Below are 21,490 nucleotides of genomic sequence, written 5' to 3'. Positions count from 1 at the left end.
CGTTGCGACATCCATCATCTTCTGTGAACACGCGCGCGACCACTTACGAAATGTGAAAATGACGAAGCTGACTAAAATTTAAAACGGCACTTATAAAGCAGAGATTATCATCTGCCTGTTTCTCTATTTTTACCCTCCCCCCCCCCTTAAAAAAAAAATAAAAAATTGCCGAATGCCGATTTTTTTAAAAACATAGGCCGAATGCCGGTTTGTTTATTCGCGCAGAGTACCCGTGCGCGTTTTAGGATTTTTTTTCGCTATATCTACTGACGATAGGCCTAGCATTTAGAATCTCATATATTCCCAAATTTACGCCTATAGTCTAGTCCCAAATTAAACCAAAACAAAATGTCGCAACATTTGAAATTTTAATTTGATCTTCAGAAGATAGCACATGATTCTATAAAATATCGCTTTAGGGTTCATATATCGCTAAATCCGCCTGTGAAGCGGTTTCCGGTAAAAGTTTATCACGCCTATAGTCCCAAACTTTGCATAAAAATTCTAAAAAATCGGTACAATATTAACAATTTCAGTGTTGAAAATCGTGTTTTACTAGAACTTGTGAATGTGATCTCTACAAATTTGAAAAGAAAATGCGAAAATTTGAGTGATATTTACGATCATTATGTGCGCATGAACAAACGAGGTCAGAACGCGGTTAGCAGTCGGATGTAAACACGGGAAAATGTGGCCTTTTTATATAGCACTAATTTTCTCAAAAATTAGTAGGACCTAAAATCTGTAGTCATTTTCAGAAATGTTATGCAGAATTTTGTTCTAGTTAAGATGATATCAAATATATATTTCAAAGTTGGACGTAACTCGACTTATGGCCAAAACGCGAGCCCTGTTTAGCACGTAAAGTCTCTGGAAAGCTATTTTGTGGTATCCTTTATCTCGTTCAGCAGACAAAAACGACAACCAACGGGCATTTAAATTTGAGCTATCTGCAGTTGATAGTAAAATCACACAAATCCGACAAACAATAAAATGACATAAAACAGATAAAGAAATGTAAAAGCTTTGTTTCAAAGTTTGTTTCAGCGTCATACGGTATTCGGTTCTTGAGATATTTCAATTTTAATATTACCCATGTAAATCAATGCAGGAGCTATATAGACACCGGCACCAGAATCGAGCAAATTACGGCATGTCTCGCCACATTTTCTTTTAGTATAAAAATCGGCACTAGGCCGAATGCAAAGCTATAAAGAAATGTTGAAATGACGAAGCTGAACAAAATTGCTATATTTAGAAGATAGCAAGCAAAAAATGAAATAAAAATAATAATATTGAAAAAACAAAACAAAAAAACATTGCCTAGCACGCGTTGTAGATGATGATTCAGTACGGCGCGAAACGGCAAAACTACATTAAACTGGGTTGCAAAAAAAAAAAAAAATCGTCCTTAGGCCACAGAATTCTAATGCCGACTGCAGAGCTATAAAGAAATGTACAAATGACGAAGCTGACCAAAATTTAAAACGGCACTTATAAAGCAGAGATTGTCGTCTGCCTGTTTCTCTATTTTTACCTCTTTTTTTTTTTTTTTTTTTATTATTTGTTTTAAATAGAGAGCATAGGCCTATAGGCCGAATGCCGATTTTTTAATTCGGGCAGAGTAACCGTGCGCGTTTTAGGATTTTTTCGCTATATCTACTGAAGATAGCATTTAGAATCTCATCCCGATTCATTGCCTCTTTCTACTCTAGAAGTAATATTTTACATTATTTTCTCTAAATTTTTACTTCATCATGTAGCGGCGAGTTTTTTTCTTTCTAATACATCAGTCCCTATCAGAAAGTTTAAAGCGATATTACTCTATTTTCTCTATTTTTACCTCTAAATCCCCCCCCCCCATTTTGTTTTTAATAGCGCGGCATATAGGCCGAATGCCGATTTTGTTTTATTCGCGCAGAGTAACCTTGCGCGTTTTAGGATTTTTTTTTCGCTATATCTACTGAAAATAGGCCTAGCATTTAGAATCTCATATAGTCCCAAATTAACGCCTATAGTCCCAAATTAAACCAAAACAAAATATCGCAACATTTGACATTTTAATTTGATTCTCAGTAGATGTAGCACCAGTAGGCCTCATTTTCTCGCAACGTGCTCGCAAACGGCTATCTTCTGAAGATAGCATTGCGGGCCTAATAAAACAACAGAAAATATTTCACAAATTTAGAAAACGTCTGTTAGCAAAGTTTGTTTTGATGTTTTTTGTTTGTCTGTCTGTCTGCTTGTTTGTTTGTTTGTTTTTTTATCTACTCACGATACCGTTTACGGTGCAATTTGCAAATCACCCTATGCGACATGCATCATCTTCTGTGAACACGCGCGCGCGAGCCCACTTACGGCTTGCATCATTTACGATCTGCATCATTTTCCCGCAACGCGTGTGAACACGGCTATCTTCTGAAGATAGCATTGCGGGCCTGATAAAACAACAGAAAATATTTCACAACTTTAGAAAACATTTGTTAGGAAAGTTTGTTTTAATGTTTTTGTTTGTTTTTGCTTGCTTTTTTCCGCTATCTACTCAAGATAGTATTTATTTGTAAAATACAAAGAAATTGAGAAAGATTGAATATATTTTGTTAGCCCTATCTACTGATGATAGCATTTTTAAACCTAATGAAATAATACAAAAAGAAGGAAATCATTAGACTTAGCATGACACGAGTCAGAAAGATCATTTGGTATATTTTTATATTTCATGTTTGTTTGTCTGTCAATTTGTTTGTTATCTAATCAAGATACCATTTACGGTGCAATTTCCAAATCACCCGTTGCGACATCCATCATCTTCTATGGACACGCGCGAACCCACTTACGACCTATTTACGATCTGCATCATTTTCTCGTAACGCGTTTTCGCAAACGGCTATCTTCTGAAGATAGCATTGAATATTTCACAAATTTAGAAAACGTCTGTTAGCAAAGTTTGCTTTGATGTGTTTTGTTTGACTGTTTATTTGTTTGCTTGTTAGATTTCCGCTATCTACTCAAGATAGTATTTATTTGTAAAATACAAAGAAATTGAGAAAGGTTGAATATATTTTGTTAGGCCTATCTAATGATGATAGCATACAAAAAAGAAGGAAATCATAAAACTTAGCATGACACGAGTCAGAAAGATCATTTGGTATATTTTTTTATAGTTCATGTTTGTTTGTCTGTCTGTCTGTTTGTTTGTTTGTTTGTTTATTTTTATCTACTCAAGATACCGGTAACATTTACGGTGCAATTTGCAAATCACCCGTTGCGACATCCATCATCTTCTGTGAACACGCGCGCGACCACTTACGAAATGTGAAAATGACGAAGCTGACTAAAATTTAAAACGGCACTTATAAAGCAGAGATTATCATCTGCCTGTTTCTCTATTTTTACCTCCCCCTTAAAAAAAAATAAAAATTGCCGAATGCCGATTTTTTTTTTTAAAACATAGGCCGAATGCCGGTTTGTTTATTCGCGCAGAGTACCCGTGCGCGTTGAGGATTTTTTTTCGCTATATCTACTGACGATAGGCCTAGCATTTAGAATCTCATATATTCCCAAATTTACGCCTATAGTCTAGTCCCAAACAAAATGTCGCAACATTTGAAATTTTAATTTGATCTTCAGAAGATAGCACATGATTCTATAAAATATCGCTTTAGGGTTCATATATCGCTAAATCCGCCTGTGAAGCGGTTTCCGGTAAAAGTTTATCACGCCTATAGTCCCAAACTTTGCATAAAAATTCTAAAAATCGGTACAATATTAACAATTTCAGTGTTGAAAATCGTGTTTACTAGAACTTGTGAATGTGATCTCTACAAATTTGAAAAGAAAATGCGAAAATTTGAGTGATATTTACGATCATTATGTGCGCATGAACAAACGAGGTCAGAACGCGGTTAGCAGTCGGATGTAAACACGGGAGTTTTTATATAGCACTAATTTTCTCAAAAATTAGTAGGACCTAAAATCTGTAGTCATTTTCAGAAATGTTATGCAGAATTTTGTTCTAGTTAAGATGATATCAAATATATATTTCAAAGTTGGACGTAACTCGACTTATGGCCAAAACGCGAGCCCTGTTTAGCACGTAAAGTCTCTGGAAAGCTATTTTGTGGTATCCTTTATCTCGTTCAGCAGACAAAAACGACAACCAACGGGCATTTAAATTTGAGCTATCTGCAGTTGATAGTAAAATCACACAAATCCGACAAACAATAAAATGACATAAAACAGATAAAGAAATGTAAAAGCTTTGTTTCAAAGTTTGTTTCAGCGTCATACGGTATTCGGTTCTTGAGATATTTCAATTTTAATATTACCCATGTAAATCAATGCAGGAGCTATATAGACACCGGCACCAGAATCGAGCAAATTACGGCATGTCTCGCCACATTTTCTTTTAGTATAAAAATCGGCACTAGGCCGAATGCAAAGCTATAAAGAAATGTTGAAATGACGAAGCTGAACAAAATTGCTATATTTAGAAGATAGCAAGCAAAAAATGAAATAAAAAATAATAATATTGAAAAAAACAAAAACAAAAAAACATTGCCTAGCACGCGTTGTAGATGATGATTCAGTACGGCGCGAAACGGCAAACTACATTAAACGGGGTTGCGCGCTCAGAGAAAAATCGTCCTTAGGCCACAGAATTCTAATGCCGACTGCAGAGCTATAAAGAAATGTACAAATGACGAAGCTGACCAAAATTTAAAACGGCACTTATAAAGCAGAGATTGTCGTCTGCCTGTTTCTCTATTTTTACCTCTTTTTTCCCTCTTTTTTTTATTATTTGTTTTAAATAGAGAGCATAGGCCTATAGGCCGAATGCCGATTTTTTAATTCGGGCAGAGTAACCGTGCGCGTTTTAGGATTTTTTCGCTATATCTACTGAAGATAGCATTTAGAATCTCATCCCGATTCATTGCCTCTTTCTACTCTAGAAGTAATATTTTACATTATTTTCTCTAAATTTTACTTCATCATGTAGCGGCGAGTTTTTTCTTTCTAATACATCAGTCCCTATCAGAAAGTTTAAAGCGATATTACTCTATTTTCTATTTTTACCTCTAAATCCCCCCCCCCCCGCCCCAATTTTGTTTTTAATAGCGCGGCATATAGGCCGAATGCCGATTTTGTTTTATTCGCGCAGAGTAACCTTGCGCGTTTTAGGATTTTTTTTTCGCTATATCTACTGAAAATAGGCCTAGCATTTAGAATCTCATATAGTCCCAAATTAACGCCTATAGTCCCAAATTAAACCAAAACAAAATATCGCAACATTTGACATTTTAATTTGATTCTCAGTAGATGTAGCACCAGTAGGCCTCATTTTCTCGCAACGTGCTCGCAAACGGCTATCTTCTGAAGATAGCATTGCGGGCCTAATAAAACAACAGAAAATATTTCACAAATTTAGAAAACGTCTGTTAGCAAAGTTTGTTTTGATGTTTTTTGTTTGTCTGTCTGTCTGCTTGTTTGTTTGTTTGTTTTTTATCTACTCACGATACCGTTTACGGTGCAATTTGCAAATCACCCTATGCGACATGCATCATCTTCTGTGAACACGCGCGCGAGCCCACTTACGGCTTGCATCATTTACGATCTGCATCATTTTCCCGCAACGCGTGTGAACACGGCTATCTTCTGAAGATAGCATTGCGGGCCTGATAAAACAACAGAAAATATTTCACAACTTTAGAAAACATTTGTTAGGAAAGTTTGTTTTTAATGTTTTTGTTTGTTTTGCTTGCTTTTTTCCGCTATCTACTCAAGATAGTATTTATTTGTAAAATACAAAGAAATTGAGAAAGATTGAATATATTTTGTTAGCCCTATCTACTGATGATAGCATTTTTAAACCTAATGAAATAATACAAAAAGAAGGAAATCATTAGACTTAGCATGACACGAGTCAGAAAGATCATTTGGTATATTTTTATATTTCATGTTTGTTTGTCTGTCAATTTGTTTGTTATCTAATCAAGATACCATTTACGGTGCAATTTCCAAATCACCCGTTGCGACATCCATCATCTTCTATGGACACGCGCGAACCCACTTACGACCTATTTACGATCTGCATCATTTTCTCGTAACGCGCTCGCAAACGGCTATCTTCTGAAGATAGCATTGAATATTTCACAAATTTAGAAAACGTCTGTTAGCAAAGTTTGCTTTGATGTGTTTTGTTTGACTGTTTATTTGTTTGCTTGTTAGATTTCCGCTATCTACTCAAGATAGTATTTATTTGTAAAATACAAAGAAATTGAGAAAGGTTGAATATATTTTGTTAGGCCTATCTAATGATGATAGCATACAAAAAAGAAGGAAATCATAAAACTTAGCATGACACGAGTCAGAAAGATCATTTGGTATATTTTTTTTATAGTTCATGTTTGTTTGTCTGTCTGTCTGTTTGTTTGTTTGTTTGTTTATTTTTATCTACTCAAGATACCGGTAACATTTACGGTGCAATTTGCAAATCACCCGTTGCGACATCCATCATCTTCTGTGAACACGCGCGCGACCACTTACGAAATGTGAAAATGACGAAGCTGACTAAAATTTAAAACGGCACTTATAAAGCAGAGATTATCATCTGCCTGTTTCTCTATTTTTACCTCCCCCTTAAAAAAATAAAAATTGCCGAATGCCGATTTTTTTTAAAACATAGGCCGAATGCCGGTTTGTTTATTCGCGCAGAGTACCCGTGCGCGTTGAGGATTTTTTTTCGCTATATCTACTGACGATAGGCCTAGCATTTAGAATCTCATATATTCCCAAATTTACGCCTATAGTCTAGTCCCAAACAAAATGTCGCAACATTTGAAATTTTAATTTGATCTTCAGAAGATAGCACATGATTCTATAAAATATCGCTTTAGGGTTCATATATCGCTAAATCCGCCTGTGAAGCGGTTTCCGGTAAAAGTTTATCACGCCTATAGTCCCAAACTTTGCATAAAAATTCTAAAAATCGGTACAATATTAACAATTTCAGTGTTGAAAATCGTGTTTTACTAGAACTTGTGAATGTGATCTCTACAAATTTGAAAAGAAAATGCGAAAATTTGAGTGATATTTACGATCATTATGTGCGCATGAACAAACGAGGTCAGAACGCGGTTAGCAGTCGGATGTAAACACGGGAGTTTTTATATAGCACTAATTTTCTCAAAAATTAGTAGGACCTAAAATCTGTAGTCATTTTCAGAAATGTTATGCAGAATTTTGTTCTAGTTAAGATGATATCAAATATATATTTCAAAGTTGGACGTAACTCGACTTATGGCCAAAACGCGAGCCCTGTTTAGCACGTAAAGTCTCTGGAAAGCTATTTTGTGGTATCCTTTATCTCGTTCAGCAGACAAAAACGACAACCAACGGGCATTTAAATTTGAGCTATCTGCAGTTGATAGTAAAATCACACAAATCCGACAAACAATAAAATGACATAAAACAGATAAAGAAATGTAAAAGCTTTGTTTCAAAGTTTGTTTCAGCGTCATACGATAATATCTTTCTTGAGATATTTCAATTTTAATATTACCCATGTAAATCAATGCAGGAGCTATATAGACACCGGCACCAGAATCGAGCAAATTACGGCATGTCTCGCCACATTTTCTTTTAGTATAAAAATCGGCACTAGGCCGAATGCAAAGCTATAAAGAAATGTTGAAATGACGAAGCTGAACAAAATTGCTATATTTAGAAGATAGCAAGCAAAAAATGAAATAAAAATAATAATATTGAAAAAAAAAAAAAAAAAAAAACATTGCCTAGCACGCGTTGTAGATGATGATTCAGTACGGCGCGAAACGGCAAAACTACATTAAACGGGGTTGCGCGCTCAGAGAAAAATCGTCATTAGGCCACAGAATTCTAATGCCGACTGCAGAGCTATAAAGAAATGTACAAATGACGAAGCTGACCAAAATTTAAAACGGCACTTATCAAGCAGAGATTATCGTCTGCCTGTTTCTCTATTTTTACCTCTTTTTTCCCTTTTTTTTTTTTTTTTTTAAATAGAGAGCATATAGGCCGAATGCCGATTTTTTAATTCGGGCAGAGCCCCCGTGCGCGTTTTAGGATTTTTTTCGCTATATCTACTGAAGATAGCATTTAGAATCTCATCCCGATTCATTGCATCTTTCTACTCTAGAAGTAATATTTTACATGCATTATTTTCTCTAAATTTTTACTTCATCATGTAGCGGCGAGTTTTTTTCTTTCTAATACATCAGTCCCTATCAGAAAGTTTAAAGCGATATTACTCTATTTTCTCTATTTTTACCTCTAAATCCCCCATTTTGTTTTTAATAGCGCGGCATATAGGCCGAATGCCGATTTTGTTTTATTCGCGCAGAGTAACCTTGCGCGTTTTAGGATTTTTTTTTCGCTATATCTACTGAAAATAGGCCTAGCATTTAGAATCTCATATAGTCCCAAATTAACGCCTATAGTCCCAAATTAAACCAAAACAAAATATCGCAACATTTGACATTTTAATTTGATTCTCAGTAGATGTAGCACCAATAGGCCTCATTTTCTCGCAACGTGCTCGCAAACGGCTATCTTCTGAAGATAGCATTGCGGGCCTAATAAAACAACAGAAAATATTTCACAAATTTAGAAAACGTCTGTTAGCAAAGTTTGTTTTGATGTTTTTTGTTTGTCTGTTTATTTGTTTGCTTGTTAGATTTCCGCTATCTACTCAAGATAGTAGGCCTATTTATTTGTAAAATACAAAGAAATTGAGAAAGGTTGAATATATTTTGTTAGGCCTATCTACTGAATGATAGCATACAAAAAAGAAGGAAATCATAAAACTAAGCATGACACGAGTCAGAAAGATCATCATATTTTTTTATATTTCATGTTTGTTTGTCTGTCTGTTTTTTGTTTTTTTTGTTTTTTTTATCTACTCACGATACCGTTTACGGTGCAATTTGCAAATCACCCTATGCGACATGCATCATCTTCTGTGAACACGCGCGAGCCCACTTACGGCTTGCATCATTTACGATCTGCATCATTTTCCCGCAACGCGTGTGAACACGGCTATCTTCTGAAGATAGCATTGCGGGCCTGATAAAACAACAGAAAATATTTCACAACTTTAGAAAACATTTGTTAGGAAAGTTTATCTTTAATGTTTTTTGTTTGTTTTTGTTTGCTTTTTTCCGCTATCTATTCAAGATAGTATTTATTTGTAAAATACAAAGAAATTGAGAAAGGTTGAATATATTTTGTTAGGCCTATCTACTGATGATAGCATTTTTAAACCTAATGAAATAATACAAAAAAGAAGGAAATCATGAGACTTAACATGAAACGAGTCATAAAGATCATTTGGTATATTTTTTTATATTTCATGTTTGTCTGTCTGTCTGTCTGTCTGTCTGTCTGTCTGTTTGTTTGGTTTTTATCTACTCACGATATCATTTACGGTGCAATTTGCAAATCACCCTATGCGACATGCATCATCTTCTGTGAACACGCGCGAGCCCACTTACGGCTTGCATCATTTACGACTCTGCATCATTTTCTCTTAACACGTGCGCAAACGGCTATCTTCTGAAGATAGCATTGCGGGCCTGATAAAACAACATAGAATATTTCACAAATTTAGGAGACATCTGTTAGGAAAGTTTGTTTTTGATGTTTTTTTCCCGCTATCTATAGTATGTTTTATATAAGATACAAAGAAAGTAGGAACGGTTGACAATATTTTGTTATATACTTGATGATACCATTTGGAAACGTACCGTATGAACTAATTATTTTTTAAATCGTAAATGTCAGAAATTTCATTTGGTAGGCCTATATTTTTTTCGTTACTACATATTTGTTGTTTGTTTGCTTGTTTGTTTGTTATCTGGGAACTCGCAGACGGCTTTACGGGCTTTTAAATAAAACAACACAGAAACTATATATTTCACAAATTTTAGTAAACGTCTGTTAGGAAAGTTTGTTTTGATGTTTTTTGTTTATTTGTTTGCTTGTTAGTGTTTCCGCTATCTACTCAAGATAGTATTTATTTGTAAAATACAAAGAAATTGAGAAAGGTTGAATATATTTTGTTAGGCCTATCTACTGATGATAGCATTTGTAAACCTAATGAAATAATACAAAAAAAAAATGAAGGAAATCATAAGACTTAGCATAAGACGAGCCAGAAAGATCATTTGGTATATTTTTTTTATATTTCATGTTTGTTTGTCTGTCTGATTGGTTGTTTGTTTGTTTGGTTTTTATCTACTCAAGATACCATTTACGGTGCAATTTGCAAATCACCCGTTGCGACATGCATCATCTTCTGTGAACACGCGCGAGCCCACTTACGGCTTGCATCATTTACGATCTGCATCATTTTCTCGCAACGCGTGCGCAAACGGATATCTTCTGAAGATAGCATAAAACGGCAGAAAATATTTCACAAATTTAGAAAACATTTGTTAGGAAAATTTGTTTTTGGTGTTTTTTGTTTGTTTTTGTTTGTTTTTTCCGCTATTTACTCAAGATAGTATTTTTTTTAAATATGAAATACAAAGAAATTAAGTAAGAACGGTTGACAATTAATGTATGAACTATTTTTTTTTTATCATAAAAGTCAGAAATTTCATTTGGTATATTTTTTTTCGTTATTACATGTTTGTTGTTTGTTTGATTGTTTGTTTGTTATCTACTCAAGGTAGAAAGAAAAATTTCCCGCTATATGATGAAGTACAAATTTAGAAAAAATAATGTAAAACATTAGGCTACCCCGGTAGGCTACTTCTAGAGTAGAAAGATGCAATGAATCAAAACATATCAAATTACATTTGGCTCAGTTGGCTTGCCATACTCGCCTCTGCATACCATAACCCGGAAGTAGACGTTTGTTTTGATCGCGCCAGGTTCGTATGTGGTTCGTATGTGTAGAAAAGTGGAAGCTTACAGACGATCAACAACCACATCTTTTTCTTATAATTTTCAGGTTTGTTCAAAACAATTCTATGTAATTTAAAGGAAGAATAACACGTTACTAAATGTAGAAGGGTTTAAACTTGCCGTCAATCGTCATGACCGTCCGATACATGGTTGCCAAATTCTGCAGCTCAAGCATGCAAGTCATGAAGTACAGGGATCTAAAGTCTTATTCAGATTCCCTTTGACAAATTAAGCGTACTGCTAGCCGTCCAGCGAGTATTATTTGCACAAGGTCCAATGCACACGCTTGACGTCGCGCGTGTATACGCGATGGTTAAGCTGTCAAATGAAATCTGAATAAGACTTTATAATACGTTTACGTTTGTTCGAAATGTTCTAACTTTCGTATGAACAACCGATAGCTTGTGATACGAAGTTAGAACTTGCAAGGATGTTATCGTATGTAACGTACTTGTTTACATGTACGTGTGATACATGTACGCAGTTGCCATACAGAGTACAATGTCATGCATATGAATAAAAACTTCTTCCTCAAGTTCTAAGTTATTGTCTCTAAAATATCATGAAATAGTTCGTGACATATTACCGACACACTGTACTATAATATTTTAGTAAATTTTAATACCTGTACTTACGAAAAACGTCAATATTTGTTCTCCTAACAGCTTCGATCAACGCAGTGTTTCTGCTGTACATGCACCCACTGACCTCCAGCAGTATTGTCAAAAATGTTAGCCCAAATCGCGAGTCAAATAATTTAAAAGTCGCTGGATTGTTTTTAAAATTCATACATTGGTATCTATGGGATAGCAAAATACCATAAATTGCCTACGCCAGATTTGAAAAGTTGCTCAATTACTTTCTTAACCATCAATTGGTGTCTATTGGACAGGAAACTGTTGTGTAAAAAGTCATCCTATTGGGCTACTAATAGGCATGTCCACTAAAAATTGAAGTACTTTTAAATTGATTCAGACCTAACTTACAGGGGTAGCGCTAGGTCGCTTTTTGGGGTCCCGGACCCACCAAAATATAGAGTTCGGACCCCCTGTTTTTAAATTTTCTGCAAGTTCAGGGGTCCCTGCGGACCCCCAGATTTTCAATCTAGCGCTATTGCAGACATACTATTTATGCTGCATTTATGCAACTCGGACTCATCAAACTCTACTCCGGACCCCCTACTTTTTAATTTTCTGCAAGTTCGGGGGTCCCTGCGGACACTGAAGTGTTTAGTTCTAGCGCTACCCCTGCTAACTTATTGGCTGGGAATTGATGAAAGAAACATTTTGACGTTTAAATAATCTTAATCGGACGTTTCATTCCAGAGATATGGCCTTTTGAGTGTTAAGGTTTTATATAGGGCTGCTAGAACATGTTAAAAAGTTAAAGTCCAAAAAGGATTACTAACAGAAAGTGCAATTTTAAGGTACTTTTTCTTAATATATTTATTAACTAGCATTATCTGGAACATTATATTTGCTTATAACAACATGAAAATAAGATCATCCTGAAAATTTAATCGATTTTGTTGACATACAACCAAAAATATAAGACCTCAAAACCCATGGTTTGTTTGGTGAAACCGCAAGCATGATCATAGATGCCGCCATGGAAAATATCTCCATAGAGGAGATGAACAATAAGTGCATTATTTCAAATGAATGGCGGTAGTCTTAAACATTGTTCAATCTTTTACGGTCAGCACATTTTATCTTCAAAAATTATTATATTTCATCATGGCATAAGTTTGGTAATATTAATCACTACCAATTTTGAGAAATTTGCTCCAACTCAAAGGTTATCTTTAATACATTGAGCAATACACTGTGTGTGCATGGAAGCCATGATGGATAGCATATGAAATGGGCATGGTAGTGAGAAGTGCATGATTTGAGATGGGCCATGTAGGCTTAAACATTCTTAAATTTCTTAACATCCTGTACATTTTGTCTTCAAAAATAGTTACATTTTATGACTATGTAAGTTTGCTTGTCTCGGAAATAATTGCGTTTGACCACCTGATGGACGGAATGGTGTAGCTTCAACCTGTTGTAGTTCTCATCTCATTAAATTTTTCATTAAAAAAAGTTGATCTCTGCATGGAGGAAGGTCCTCTCTATTTACTGACCAATCAGGAAAATGTTTGGTTAATGTTTTCCGGTGGAATCAGGAATTTCTTGAAACACCCTGATATAGGCCTACATTTGGGTCAAAAACAAGTATGTACGCCATTTAACACGCCTGGGATTTCTTGTATCGATCAGTTTCTCCATAGACAATACGTGTGTGAGTGCACGCACACAGTAAATGAAAAATCGTTCTAGTGGAAACTGTATGGACAGTGGGCATCCCTACTACTAAGTCGCTGCTTTGCCAATCCTGAACTCCGCATGTGCTTATTCCACCAGCCGTCTACACTGCGCATGTACTGTGACTGATTATGTGACAATGTCCCCGGATGTACCCAATTGAAAACGTCATAACAAAAGGTCATCTCTTGCGTGTACATCGGTGACAGTAAATCAGCCATGATCATTCGTCGGAGCATCACACTGCTGTGACCTAAAACTTCTCCGGAATGTACTTCAAAGATGTATATTTTCACTTAAAGTAAGCCAACTTGAATCCAAAGATACATTATGTTAGTCCAGCAAAATTGTAGCCAAATTAGACATTCGGAACAATTGTTTTAAAAGCGTTCCAGAAGTGTAAACACTACAAAGACGAGTTTTGTATTACCAGCAAGTTCTATCTTATGCACACATAACTATCGTGTCGTCGTGCATAAAAGATAGATTTTTCGATCAAGTTTACGTTTACGTCGATACTCAGCAGGATCCTTTCCGGACGTCATGCCAAGGGTGCAGAAATGTTGATCACGTGCGGACTAGACATACAGCCTTTTTTACAGGTGCAGCCAATGAAAAACTTGAGAAATGAGGGTGCTGGATAGCTCGAGATACTCTCTAGCTAAAATACAGGTTTACATTTACTATCTTACATTATCTTGCTGTATATCAGCTAGAGCGCCATATGTAGCGCTTCCGTTTTTTTTTAGAACAATACTGTTACGTAAGACGAAGAAGAAACCCGCCCCGGGCCCGCGGAGCCTGCCCTACTCATTATTTCATTGTACTTATTGCAATTTGCCTCCACACATTACGTAATCAACACAAAATGAAAAGCTTTTGTGAGAATTAGTGAGTGGATAAGAAATTGACAGCAGCTAGAGGATACGAACGACACGCTGATTTTTAGTTGTGAATCATGAATTGTCGCAACGTTTTAGTATTTTACTGCATGGCATTCCACAAGCACCATGGCAAATTATGCCGTATTTTTCCAAAGATCATCTCATATGAAGTAAGCTGAATGCGATCTGTACTTTTGTAACATTCTGATCGCTTTTGATCACCTATTATCGGTGAATTTGCTTTAAAACACGCGAGTTTGTGTTGTGTAAACATAATTAGCATGGACACAAATGAAATTACGATGCAATACAATGCAATTTGAATGCGCAGCAGATCTATAGAAATAATGTTGCCCGGTTTTATGCAGAATTAGACCATGTCTGGTGCTGGAGGTGAAGACAACTGGAGAACTCAAATGGTGCGATGAACTGGATGAAGTGCGAGTATGAACTGGATGAATTAAGTTCGAGTAAAAACCAAGCAGCTAATTACAGGCTGGATGAAACTCCTCCCCTGAAGACTTCCAGGGTTGGTGCAGTTAGTACCACAACTGGGAGGGAGTTCCATAAATACGATGATTTTTATTTTTGGGTGGATCATCGTATAGGCAAATGACGTAGAAAATACATGTCACCCAATGCACCACGCAATTGAATAGCACAGAATACAAAAGATACGGAAAAACCACCATGCTATTTGAAAAGTAATCTTTGTTTTGTTTCACATTTTTGTCTACTTTTTACACCGTGGCGAACTAAGCGGCGTACTGCGAGCTGACAATTCAGCAAGAGGATGCCTAGCGTGGGCGCAAAAGTTGATCGTATGCGCCCGGCAGGGCAGCTAAAAAATAATTTCCTTTCTGGGAAGCGTGAACAGTTGTTTGAAATATTTTCTGCGAGCGTGAGGAGCCGGAGCGCGGGTAAGAACACAATAATTGAACAAGTGGGGTCCAGGGGCGAAGCCCCAGCGCCGTCCAGGCAGCGTAATTTCTTTCTGCAACCATAATGGGCCGCAATATATCACTAACCGCATAGTCCGAGGCAAGGTTCATTATTGTCAGGGTTAGGGTTAGGGTTAGGGTTAGGGGTTAGGGTTAGGGTTAGGGGTTAGGGTTAGGGTAAGGGTTAGGGTTAGGGATTAGGGTTAGGATTATATTCGTATTTATTATACTAGTAATAGTAAATTGTGTGTATGCAGTTTATTCCGTAATCAATAAGTATCATAAACAAACACCTTTCTGGCACAACGAATCATAGCACAGTCGTGTAGGCATTAGAATATGGATACAAAGGTTGTGGGTTCGAACCCCAGGTAAACCGTTATAGAATTTTAATTCTATCGATTTCTTTTATTTTATTAAGTAAGAGGAAATAATATTGGTTATAAACTCGTGTTATATCTAGCCTCATAGGCCTATTAATTACATGTATGTACTATGTGTTATCGCATTGCGGCCCATTATGGTTGCAGAAAGAAATAACGCGTCCAGGCAGGGCTTAGTGGATTTTTTAGGGGCAAAAGACATAATAATAAAACTTGAATGAATTGGTTGACCATCCCAATGAGTGACTATTTCATGTAAATAAAGCTACAAAACTCACAATCTCTCTTTGTTACAGTTCACTTTCATTTACTTTTTAACAACATTTATTATGTGGGTAAAAATCTTCAGGTAATACCATTTTAACTACGATTTACTTAAGTTTAGTGACCATTTTATATGTGGTGTGATCAAGCAAAATCAGTCTGAAGTCGGGCATATTTAATTTTCAGTTTTCTATATGATTCCATGTTCCGACAGTCAATGAAAAACCTTCTTTTCTGGGGAACGAATCTCAGTTAGGCTCTACCGCATGTTGGAAAACCTCGGGAGAATCCCAGTTAGGCTCTTTCTGTTACTTCATGTTACTTTCTGGGATCCCAGCGGTGTGTATGATAGTCTGGTCTGGAGTTCATGTTGACGCAGCAGCGTTAGAGACTACGAGTCATACGCAATTAAAATCAACACACGGTATCTGTTTTACTTTGTTTACATATTTATTCCTGTCTCTGGCATTTAGTTTTAGTTTTCAATTAGCGTCCAAGTTCGCAGAAAATATTTCACGAGCGGTAGTGTTCACAGAATATTTCCAGAACTTCAGAAAAAAATGATATTAAAGATTAGGATGTTTAAAATATAAAGGCCTCCAAAAACCGCGGGAACGGCGTTCCCAGACAGTACTTGAGGTCACAGAAAAAAAAAAAATAAAAAAAAAAAAAATTTCACCTGAAACATGCCACATGAACAGTGAATATATACATATACCATAATAAATGTCTTTTATATTATGTTTCTTGCAGAAATGGATACTTGATAGAAGAGAATATGTTGAATGCCAGACAGATGTGCCTCCAAGGTGGAGGAGTCAACATCAGAACCCTCATAAACTCAGCAGTGTTATCATCACACCCTTGCTCACAGAAATCCGAGTGCACTCATGACAACTCATCAAGTAATACAGATAATGTGGCACGAAGTGGATTGCAAGATCCAATACCAATAACACATTCATTGAAACTGAGAAAGATCATTGATATGACCGATAAAACTTGCACTAATAACAGGATATGTCAGGATGATAATTTCCCGTCAGTTAACAAGAAACAAAATTGTATTCAGTACACAGATACAAACGTAACGGAATGCCAGAAGATTTTTAAACGAAAGTGCATGTTGAGTACTAGAGATAGACAAGGAAATAACTTTTCCAAACACACCTCAGTTTGTGGTCATTATTTTGCTCCACCAACTCAACACCACAGTGTAGCTCAAAGCAGTTATTTGGAAACAAAACGGCTAAGAACTTCAAAAGCATCACAATCAAGACCTTTTCATTTCAATTTACCATTCCAAATTGAGAGACACCGGTTACCTTACCATGCAACTCACTGCCATAAACCACACCATATGCCTGCAAGTTCCTTCATGCCTTCAAGATCTTTCAGAACTTCAAGTCATCCTGATCTTGTGGAGATGAAATCTGTGGATGACTTTCATGGACCAACAGTGTCACAGATGACCACCTTCTTAGGGAAGCACAAGTTAGGTTGTTCTGTAGGTTACACATGCCTAGTAGCACATTGTCCATTTTGTGAAGGAGGCAAAGCATTAGCATCAACTGGTAGTAGAAAGCAGAATGAAGTAGATTCCGTGGAAAGAAATGTCTACATCAATCAAACAACAGGTAAATAGAATAAAAGGCATTACTAAAGTTTGTTCGGTTTATATAAGGAGGAAAAAAATAAGACTCGTAACACCGTGTATTGATATAGAATGGCATGCACGCAGTTGGGCGCAATGCTTAAGCTAGTTGTGCGTTGTGTAATGCGTGACTGGCGCACGCTTATGTGAATTTACGTGAGTGTGAGTTGGGACTTTATTAACACGCGCAGTAACAAAAGCAGAATAATTTCCACCTTATATAAGCCGTACAAACTTTAATACTAGGATATGTGGGTATGTCACATGTAGCAATTTCATCTCACATGTAGTTTATGGGAACTAACCAGAAGTTTGATGATGTCATATAAATTAAATTACTTTTGTTTATAGCAGGCTGACTAACCCCCTGAAACATTAGTGTTAATTGTTGACAATTCCAACCTGAAAGATCAACATTGACCAATATTTTACTATTTTTTTAATAATCTTTTCAGAATTTTTGACCCCTTCCCCCTTTCATTTAAAGAATCTCATAATTGAACGTTTGGTTTGTTTCTATCACAAATGTGTATTTTTTCATGTTCAGTGTATATACTTACAAAATGTTAATCCATGTGTACTGATTGGGCTATTCCAGTTGAAATCCATACACCCCTATGGGAGATATGACCTTAATCTCCTACATAGGGAGTGTGAATTTCAAATGGGGTTATCGGAATGGGTGACTACCATTTGAAATCTACACTCCCTCTGTGGAAGATTAAGGTCATGTCTTCCGTAGGACCCAAAGTGGATTTCAAGCGGAATAGCCTATTATCATCATCAGTCAGCTGCGGAGCAGGCAACTACAAGCCATCTCCAACTGTTGCGATCTTGGGCTATCGAAACAATTGTGTTAAGCTGCAGCATCCCTTCAGTATCTCTCAGGAGGTACTGTACATACTGCAAGCACAGTGTGTCCGGCTGTCCCGGTTTCTTCTTCCCATGTAGTGGAATATAAAAGGCATATTCTTTCATAGGCTCATCATCTGTAATGATGCAGTATATGGCTGAGAAATTGGAGTTGATGAGTCTTGACTCTGGCAACAGTGGAGTGGTGTTGCCGTGTTGGTGGGATTGTAGAATCACCCACCGTAACTTTAATGTAGTATGATCATTTTTCTAGTGAGAGATTCCCTGATATATGGGACCACATTAACAATGTATGGTTGATGTTGTCCTTGTTTTTGAGTCAGGTCAAATGGTATTTTTTGTTGTCATGATGAAGATTTCCTATTTAAATGACAATATTTAATCATTCATTACCTTAATCTACAGGGTGGACAAGCTGTCAATGTGCCAAAACTAAAGGATCTTGGGAGAAATTTCAAGATAGTGTATATGTATTAAAAAAGAAGAGGAAAACAGCCAAGCCACCTCTGTCAGCATTGCCTATATATCATGATGACATTCAAGATGAGAAAGAGACTGACCCTGTGAAGGGAAATGTATTGTGGGACATGGCTGTGGAAATTGCACAGTGCGATGACGATTACTTGCAAAAACTGAAAACAAAATTTCCTATTCAGGTAAGATTTGTTGTTAATTGTTGAAAACTTGTTGAAAACAGTATTTAGTAGTCTGTGGGAAATATAGCTAATATTTTGATTTTTTTTTACAAGCTATTTTTATCTATTGAGCCAAGATGTAATTTTGAAATACCCAAGGTGATACAATACAGTACAGTGATGAAAATATTATACTTGAGTACAGTGTTAGGCAGTGAGTACAGTATTATAGTGGAAATTTCAATTGAATGAACACAGCCTGGCATAGCGTGAAGATTTGTTGCGTACACTGTATGATGTACGCCAGCGTATACGACTGTGCGTGCATAACGCAGAAGTGAATCCAACAATGCCAATGCACTCGTGATTGGTTAGTATTGTATCCAAGGTTGGGCGTTCACGTTGTAGTTTGAAATACGCAAAATACGATCACGGTTGGATAGTTCATTCAATTGAAATTCCCAGTATAGACTTCCATGAAATCCATCAAGAGTAAAATGTACAGTGCTTTTATTCAAGACATGGGGTTAAACTAGAGCATGGCCAGCACTTGTATTTCTTACTTCTCACAGGGCTGGTTTCACTGACCTATTTCTTTATAATAAAAATCTTCAGTGATGTTTTTCTTTTTGTTTTACCTGTGCCTTAACCACTTGGCCACGGGAACTTTGTGATTAGGCTGGTTGCAATTCAAACCTATAAGCGGTCACTTAAACTGTTCTGGGTTCGATTCCCAGGCGGGATCACTTTTTCTACTTGTCTCCTTTATTTTTTGCGATAGCGAATAATCTGGTGAAAATTTTTGTTTATTACATATTTAATTCCAGTCGATCGCTCATGCCACTGTTTTTCCATGTTGGATCATGGTATTTCAGCATAAAAAGTACAAAATCAACTTTTTTCAGGAAATGGATCTGCTACCCAACTCACATCTTTGTTTCCTGAACTATTTTCTGCTTTGTCTTCATGCTACTGTTTCTCTTACATTTCAGAAATTCACAATGAAAACACTTGAGCATTTTCATGTAAGAGTGAACAAGTCTAATGCCACCTTACTAGTGCCTGTGTATGGTGCAGCCCCTAATGAGACTCAGCTCCAAGGAGTCGTCATTCTAGATGTTGAAGAAGATGAAGACCAACAGAGAAATGTGGTAGAAACTCACTGGTCAAGGTAGGAATACAGTAATGGAATCATTTGGAATGATCATTTGTGATCCAGTTTGCACGATTCAGTGTATACAGCGTTTGATTAAAAGGATCAACATAAATAACTTGTGTCCAAAGGTTTTACAAACATACTTCAAAGATATTCATATTTATGCATGAAGGGTGGAGGGTGGGTCAGGATTAAGTAACTGTTTATACTTTAAAACAAATTGTAATTCTATAACAAAAGTCACCACACTGTAAGCAACATTCAACACTAACTTTCTTAGTTGCAATCAAATATGGACTGTATCTATTTACACTTTAATACGTAAATTGGCTGTGACTGTTTAAAATGAAGAGTTTTGATGCAAAAGAAGATATACACCATTGTCAAAAAGGCCACCAACTTCTGCCCTATCATTCTACCTTTAAATTGACACTCTTCTCTATAAAATCCAATATATATTTTGTATGGTCTTTATATTTGACGAGTTATATTTGCCTTTAATCTTAAATCATGAAAAAATAGATATATGGTTTGTTGCATCGAAACTCTTCAAATGTAATCAGCATAATATAAGATAATAAAATGTAATAAAATACATTTTTGTGATATTTTCATATGTTCTTCCTAATATCATACACAGGAGTGAGTGTCATAGCGGTTTACTTGGATATAACCTCATCAAAGCAGATAGTACTGAAGTGATTCTAACCGAGTCTGTTCTTGATGCCTTAGCTGTTCACCAGGGCACCAGTACACCTGTGTTGTCACTGCCTCACCATGCTAATGGAGCACCTATGATTCCACAAGAGGTATGTATGCTTCTGTTCAGGAGTGAGGAGGGGATACTTATAGTAGGGATGACCAATGAACCATCAACTTGATTAGAACACTCCCATAGACATGCAGGGAGCTCAACTGTGCACTGCTTGCAGAGACATTTCTAAATTGAGCTCATTCTTTTATTTTTCATAATTTTTCTGTAAAATTGGAGATGTTAATGCCAATTATAATTTGTAACTATCTTGCAAATTACAGCAACATAACTTATTTCATTTTCCTGTAAGTGCGAGTCAAAATTGGTCCATCGCCACAGTGCGCTTAATTGCCAGTGGCTGAGTTCAGCACTGCTCAAGAATGGCACAAAATATTCATGTCAATAATTTCAGGTGAAAAACGTGGCCTACTGAGCTGTAATTTGGCAGAGTTGCCAGCAATACCTCTATCATACCCTCTGTAAAAAGGTTAAAAAATTGAAAAAGTAGATCTCGAGTTACAAATTAAATCACCAGCTTCCCTTTGGAATTTCCATACTCCTTTCGAATCATGCTAAGAAGACACCTTTCTGAACATAAATGTGAAGTTTCGTGCCCATTCGATGTATTTTTCACCTGATTTCAACCCTAAATATTTTCTTATATTTATACCATCTGCACTGACTTGCTGC

The 21,490-nt window shown here is 36.3% G+C and overlaps 1 protein-coding gene across 1 annotated transcript in view; it reads left to right on the top strand.

The window, feature by feature from the left end:
* The first annotated feature begins 10,874 nt into the window (after positions 1-10,874).
* Positions 10,875-21,490, top strand: part of LOC140154990 (twinkle mtDNA helicase-like) — a 37,135-nt gene continuing 26,519 nt past the window's right edge. Inside the window, exons 1-5 of the mRNA XM_072177658.1 lie at positions 10,875-10,993; positions 16,482-17,365; positions 18,661-18,911; positions 19,883-20,061; positions 20,687-20,855. Coding sequence (XP_072033759.1) covers positions 10,920-10,993; positions 16,482-17,365; positions 18,661-18,911; positions 19,883-20,061; positions 20,687-20,855 — 1,557 coding nt within the window. The 5' untranslated portion in view covers positions 10,875-10,919. The remainder of the gene's footprint in view (positions 10,994-16,481; positions 17,366-18,660; positions 18,912-19,882; positions 20,062-20,686; positions 20,856-21,490) is intronic.

The sequence above is a fragment of the Amphiura filiformis genome, chromosome 6 (genome assembly GCF_039555335.1).
Source record: "Amphiura filiformis chromosome 6, Afil_fr2py, whole genome shotgun sequence".
NCBI classification, from domain to species: Eukaryota; Metazoa; Echinodermata; class Ophiuroidea; order Amphilepidida; family Amphiuridae; genus Amphiura; species Amphiura filiformis.
This window is presented reverse-complemented; position numbering and strand designations above follow the sequence as displayed.